This window comes from Fukomys damarensis, unplaced genomic scaffold (genome assembly GCF_012274545.1).
Source record: "Fukomys damarensis isolate Sample0158 unplaced genomic scaffold, DMR_v1.0_HiC HiC_scaffold_10, whole genome shotgun sequence".
Taxonomy (NCBI): domain Eukaryota; kingdom Metazoa; phylum Chordata; class Mammalia; order Rodentia; family Bathyergidae; genus Fukomys; species Fukomys damarensis.
The window spans coordinates 40,763,956-40,770,606 of record NW_022900922.1 but is presented as its reverse complement, the minus strand read 5'-3'; the positions used below and the strand labels follow the sequence as shown (position 1 = coordinate 40,770,606).

Below are 6,651 nucleotides of genomic sequence, written 5' to 3'. Positions count from 1 at the left end.
CTTTGGCTAGGGGTGTGGAGCAGACTACCCTGAATCTGTGATTTTTTTCCTTTTTCCCTTCCCACTCTGGTCCTCTGGTGAGAGGCGAAGAGAGGCTAGGAGAAGGGGAGGGGGAGGCGAGAGGAGGAAAGGAGGAGGGGTGGGGGAGGGGGAGAGGGAGGTGAGAGGAGGGGAGGGGAAAGGGGAGGCAAGGGGGAGGGGAAGGGAAGGAAGGGAAGGGATGACCAAAATTCTTGTGGTTGTCCTGAGATACTTTGAAGAAATATTTCTTGTGTTCTGCTCTGATTTTCTTTCCTGAAAAGTGTTTAACCATACACCCAATGAAAGGACAGTCCTTGAGGTATTTGCAACACTGCTGGAAAGATGGCCCCTCTCTGGACAGTGACCGCAAACACTTGTTTATGTTAGAATCTGCACTATGGTTGTATGAATCCCTTATTTCGTTTAATAGCCAAGTAGAAGATGCAACATTGGGCTAACATGTTGTTTATGCAAAGTGAAGAATTGAAACATTTATCTCATGGAAGGAAATCCATTATTAGAAAACCAAGACAGCATTGAAAGCCTGCTCACCTGGTTGGCTATCTGACTTGTGATTTCTTGAAGTTGATGGTTTTCATCAGCAATAATCTCTGCTTGGCAGGAGAGAGAATGATTGAATTTTGGCAGGTGTGCTTCCTGAGCCAGATACTCCAGGGGCTCGTTCCAGGAGTGCAGCAAGCGGATCACTGCGTTGATAATATCTTTATGCTGTGCCACCAGTTTGAAGCAGTGACATTAAAATAGTTAAGATACAGCTGAGTTAGTTAACATACATATGGATTTTGCTCCTAGAATCCAAAGTAAAATATATCTTTGTAATTTGTCTCTGTAGATAAAAATATTCTGTAGATGTTATAAGTTGAAAAAAAGCAGTTTCAGCTATTGGTCTACACTGTGCTACAGTACAACAGACAAATAAAATGGCTATGGAAATAACCACTTTTTTCTAATGAGAGCTCTAATGGATACCATTTGATTTTGTTTTCCACTTGAAATTCTGTCTGTTTAAAAGAATGTTAACATTTTGTTCTTGACAGGGATTCGAAGAGAGAGATAGTAACAGAAGAAAAATCAGAGCATTTTAAGTGCTTAAGGCTTTGCTGTCATCATAACAGAGGCTGGAGTTGGATCTGTGAGAAATACAACACAGTGTGAAATGGGACATGAACAGCAGGGTGACTTTTGATTAAGACGTAGGAGGAGACAGGGGAGCAAATAAGAGTGAATAATTTGGCATTAGAACAGCAGAAGGAGAAGGAAAAGGAGAATGTTGAAAGCCCAGAAGAGATATTTCAGATCAAATAAGGGTCAGTAATATAATACTGCCATTGCAGGAGTCGCGAGTGACTTACAATAAATACAACTGAATCTGCATTTCTTATGTATGTACATGAACATCCCACTGGGTTTAAACTTCCCCACAGCATAATATATTCAATCCTAGGTAAAAGACATTGGTTAAAATAGCATGACGTTCATGGTTAATTTCTGGTTGCAGTACTGTCTTCATTTAGTGATTGATTTCATGTATAGTTTATCACATAGCACTTCTCCTTTGGCTGCTTACTGTTCCCTCCTTTTCTCTGCAGGTATGACTGCTGCTACCACTGATCAGATAGCCTCGGAGAGCCTAAGGCAGGGAAGAGCCAGTCCCTGCCTCTGCTGTTCTTGTGGAGCAGGGCTAGGGACTCACCTGCATCAGCCTGGCTGCCTCTCCACCAGCTGGAGTGGGGATGATAACAGTGTGACACGTTATTATGGTTGGCATGAAGGATGGGGTGTGAGAAAACCGCTTATTCTGAAAATGTTGAAAATGTTTCAATTAGTTGGAATCTGAAAATTGAAAATATGAATGCATTGTGAAAATATTAACACGTTTGTGGATGCATAATATTTTGTGAAAATTAGAGATATTTAAATATTAAATCTAATTATGAAAGCAACGACCATTTTTCCTGGTGTTTCTATTAGTTTCATAATCTCATTGCTATTACTCACTCATCTGAATTCCACCCCCTTCCCTTGTTTGCCAGGACCCTGTTGTTCCACCCTTTCTGCAAGTCACTATTGGAAATGCAAACCATAAAGTAGTAAAAACTACAATGCTGTAAGTATTTTCAGTAATATTTCTCTAGTTTTTGAGCCAAAACCACCTGGTTTGTGCATCTATATCCACCTATTTAATCTCTTTTTTCTAGGAGTCTGAACTGACCTTCTCTCTTTAAGTGTCCCCTAGAACTCGTGTTTCTTTCCATTTCTTATTAATCCATAAACAGGAATATTGCCATGTGTATCATAAATTCAAGGTACAAAGTCTTTTATCTTGACAAGATAAATATTGAAATATAAAAAACATTTTACAAAATTATAAATAATGGGTTGAGATTAAACCAAAGAGAAGTACAGTGACTAATATTAAGACAAAATTGTAAAATTTTAAAGGTGTGACTCTTATAATTTGGAAGACACGACACAGCCAGATGACAATGGGGAGTGAAAGACACAGGAGTGAATAAAAAGAATTAAATGAATATTTGAGTGTATCACAGACACTGAGCCCTCTTCTACAGGGAGTTCCTCGGTTTTTAGAAGCCCTGATCTCATCTGACATAGAAGAAATAACAGACAGTGTTCACATACTTTGGAACAAAGTGAGAACATGTGTCCTTTTCTGAACCAGCCTTTCTGTTCTAAATATCAGCTCCTATGCTGGAAATCTTGAGAAAGGATTGGAAGTCACTTTAGAAAGTGATCTTTGTCAGATGTCTAAATTGGTAAAAATTAAGTGCATTGAAGGATTTTTAAAAAATATTTAATTCTTTTAGAAATCGAGATTTCATAAAATTTCCCTTTTACTCTTTTTCCAAAATTAATGGTTGACACATTTTTAACATTAATATATGTTACTTGAAATTTGGTAACTGAATTCCTCATATTTACATTGTAGAAGCCACTCATTGGTGTGAATGCTCCTTCTAGGAGGAGATAAAAAGTGAAACACTTGGGGGCCAGGAATTTAGCTCAGTGGTGCAGTATCTGCCTCACAATTGCAACATCCTGAGTTCAATCCCTGGTACCTCAAAAAATAAATAAATAACACACTTACAAAATCCCGAATCAGTAAAGAAGATCTGGCATACATGAGTGAAGACAAGCTGGTTGCCTCAGAATACAAGCTCTGAAGGGTCACCTGGCATTGGGCCCCTTTGATACAGGAAGAATGGGAGGCCACATTCCGGTACAGGACCAGGCTTGACACCAGCAGCAGGAGGAGGGTCCCTGCTTAAACAGAAATACAAGATCAGGGATGATCTACATGGCAAGGTCATCACAAGCCTCCTGCCCAGTGAAGCCTCATGTATCTCCATTGCCTCCAAGGCACGACTTGGTGCTATAAGAGCTCAGATGAGGAAGAACCATCACCTTCCACTGTGTCCCTGTAGGTGAGGTACATTTTCACAGTCTGAGAAGCAGGTGACTCCTGCATTTCATTTTACTCTCAGAAGTACATCTGTATGATGGAACCGCATGGAAATTGAACTAAGACTGATACAAGGTTATTAAAGAATGGTGGTACCTGGGATATTTCTGCAGGTTATCAGAAATCTTAATCTCCAGAATAAAGTGTTTATACATGGGAAGGGGAGGAGGGGGTGAAAGGAGGGCAGGGACAAGGGGAAAAAATGAGAACCAAGAACACCTGTCATGTAAAGGTACAAGATCCCAATAATGAATGTAATTGTACTGTATATCTAAAATCTACCAATAAACTCATTAAAAGAAAAAAAAATCTTAATCTCCAAGAATTTGTAATTTTTTAACTCATTCACAGATATTTGTATCTCAAACAGTGAGAAGAGAACTCAATATTTTATCTGTATGTTTTAGCTTTAGGTTTCATAAGAATAAACACAGGACTGCTTGGTTTTTGATATTGAATATGAGAAGAATTGTGTCATAAAATGCTCTAGATCTGCTAATTCAATAAAATAATTGCATGTACTTACATCATGCTTGCAAAACACTTTAGATATTTTTTCTAAATTTGAGCTTTACAATAACCCTGGAAAATAGGCTCTGCATTTTTAACAATGGTTAAAAATATTAAATCATAAAGCATAAAGCTTAGAACATTTAAATGATTTCCCCCATTGTTATTAGCTGGTGTGGGAGGCCAAACATCCATGCTGTGGTCCTTGTCCTTCACCTTGTCACCTTGTACTCACCTCTGGATTCTCAGTCTGCATGTGTGCAGCAGGGACCACATCTGTGATCATGGGACACAGATTTTGAAGTCATTCTTGAGAAGCACAATACTTTTGAATTTTATTGTAGAACAATAGGAGACCTTGGAAGATACATTGTATCCTCTTCCTTTGTTCTATTAAACTACAACTTTAAAAAAGTCAATAATCAGATCTGAATTCATCAACTTGATGTTTCAGTAGATGGAATGATATGGGTTTCTTAGTAAAAATTTACACACACAAAAGAAAAGAAAAAACAATTTTTTACCAAATAGAAAAGCACCTTTTACCTTAAGTGGCACTACTCTATGATAATTTCTGATATAAAAACGTACAAATCAGCAACTGAGCTGCACAGATCCTTGTTAAATGCAGTTGGAATTCTCCAAGATGAAAGTAGTTAAATCCTCAGTATTTACATCTGAAAAAATTCCTAAAGAGATTACCTTTAATAATTTAAAGTCCCTGAAATTATTTATTATAAAATTTAACTAAATAACCTATTAGTGGCAAAATTAAAATAATGTGATATGGTTTATATTATAAAATATTACTTTTCTAAAATAGTAATGGATTAAAATGCACTTTATATGGATATGCCTTAAACAATTAGGCATAGAAGTGCCATTTGACCCAGCTATTCCCCTGCTGGGTATCTTTCCAAAGGAATTAGAAGAATCATACCACAGTGATATATATGCACCCATGTATATAGCACCACAGTTTGTAAAACTAAAACTTGGGAACAGCTCAAGTGCTCATCAACTGAAGACTGGATAAAGAAGATGAAGTTTTTCTATAAAATGGAGTACTATTCAGCCAGAAAAAATGAGAAACTACAGTCATTTAGAGTTAAATGGATGCATATTGAGATTATATTCAAGTATAAATAAATAAGACATGTAAATACTGAATAGTTTCTCTTGTGTGAAAAACTGAAAGTGCAAATAAGATTTAATTTGTATAATTGATAATATGAAATAGGAAGAAAAATGCTAAAGGAGTAAGGAAAGGGGGGAGGGTAGGGGAAGGGATTTAAAGGATAAGAAAATATATGCAAAAAGGAAAAAGTGGAAACAGGGATGTGTGGAGGGGTGACGGCAGGGCAGGGGAATGGGAAAAAAATGAGAAACAAGACCTGTCATGTAAAGGTACATGATCCCAATGATGAATGTAACTGTACTGTATACTTAAAAAGTACCAATAAACTCAATGAAAAAAAAGTACTTCATGCAAGTTATAGAAAAATAATATTGGGAATGGATAGCCTCTGTATATGTGTAAAGGAAATGTGCATTGTAGACAGACAAACTGATCTAAGAGATTTTGAAACTCAAAAGTGGATAAGTGCTCTTTAACTGAGCATGTTTATCTTCATATTTATCAACATACTATTTTAATCTAAAAATATATATTAAAATATAAAATATTATTTTATATAAAAATAAATTCCTAAAAATATGGAAGTGTTTTGTTGTTTGTATCATACACAATTTTGGGTTATTTATACTTCATTTTTATGCAAAAGTCTCTAAGGAAATAAAGTGATTATTTAACAGTAGCCTGCTTTTCATTTACAAAAGTCATTTGACTTGAAAGAAATAAGAAAGCACTATATGATGCACATTATCCCTGCATTATGAACTCAGAATTGAAAGTTTCACTCAGGTGACTCAAGTTGATCAACTACCAAAAACTGTCAGTTTTTTTTTTATAGAGTTGTGGCAAATTGTACTCATTGGGCTTTGCGTTCCAGAGTGTCTCTGACTCAGCATTATGGGTTTTTGAAGTAAATAATCTCTTAGTTTGGAATCTGTCCTGTGCATTGGAGAATGCTTAGCAAAACTCTATCCTGTACCCATATGACATCAGTTCACCCTCCCTGTGCCTCTATGACCTCCACTAACACAACTCCCAAGTACTGCAGCTATTGCCAGATGACAAAGTAAGAAGACCCACCACTTGATAACCACTGAATGACTCCGTCTTGCACCATGCTATTCCTCTGCAGAGAAGTAACTGGGTACTTCTTCATCTCATAAACCCGAAACCTCTTGTTGTGAGTTAAATTAGGCATTAACACACATAGGAGTGTTAATTAAATAAATAATTCCGTAAACTGCTGCACGTACCTCTCCCCTTGGTGACCATGGTGGTGAACATGACAGGAAGCTCACTTCACCAGAGGACTGGCCGTCCCACCTGAAAGATCAGATGTTAGCTTTGACAACTTCATGAATCAATTTAATCAGGCATACTCCTTCCTTTTCCAGTCTTCTGTTTTTAATCATCAAAATTACCCTCATAATTTCATACAACAAATATTATTTTATGTCTTATATCAAGAAAGATATACAGGTTG

At 36.8% G+C, this 6,651-nt stretch overlaps 1 protein-coding gene across 1 annotated transcript in view; it reads right to left on the bottom strand.

The window, feature by feature from the left end:
• LOC104870649 (prolactin) overlaps window positions 1-6,440 on the bottom strand; it is a 9,736-nt gene extending 3,296 nt beyond the window's left edge. Inside the window, exons 1-4 of the mRNA XM_010636329.1 lie at window positions 6,422-6,440; window positions 3,149-3,321; window positions 1,736-1,840; window positions 574-750 (exon numbers count right to left, since the gene is read on the bottom strand). Of these exons, the coding sequence (XP_010634631.1) occupies window positions 574-750; window positions 1,736-1,840; window positions 3,149-3,321; window positions 6,422-6,440 (474 nt within the window). The remainder of the gene's footprint in view (window positions 1-573; window positions 751-1,735; window positions 1,841-3,148; window positions 3,322-6,421) is intronic.
• Window positions 6,441-6,651: the final 211 nt, after the last annotated feature.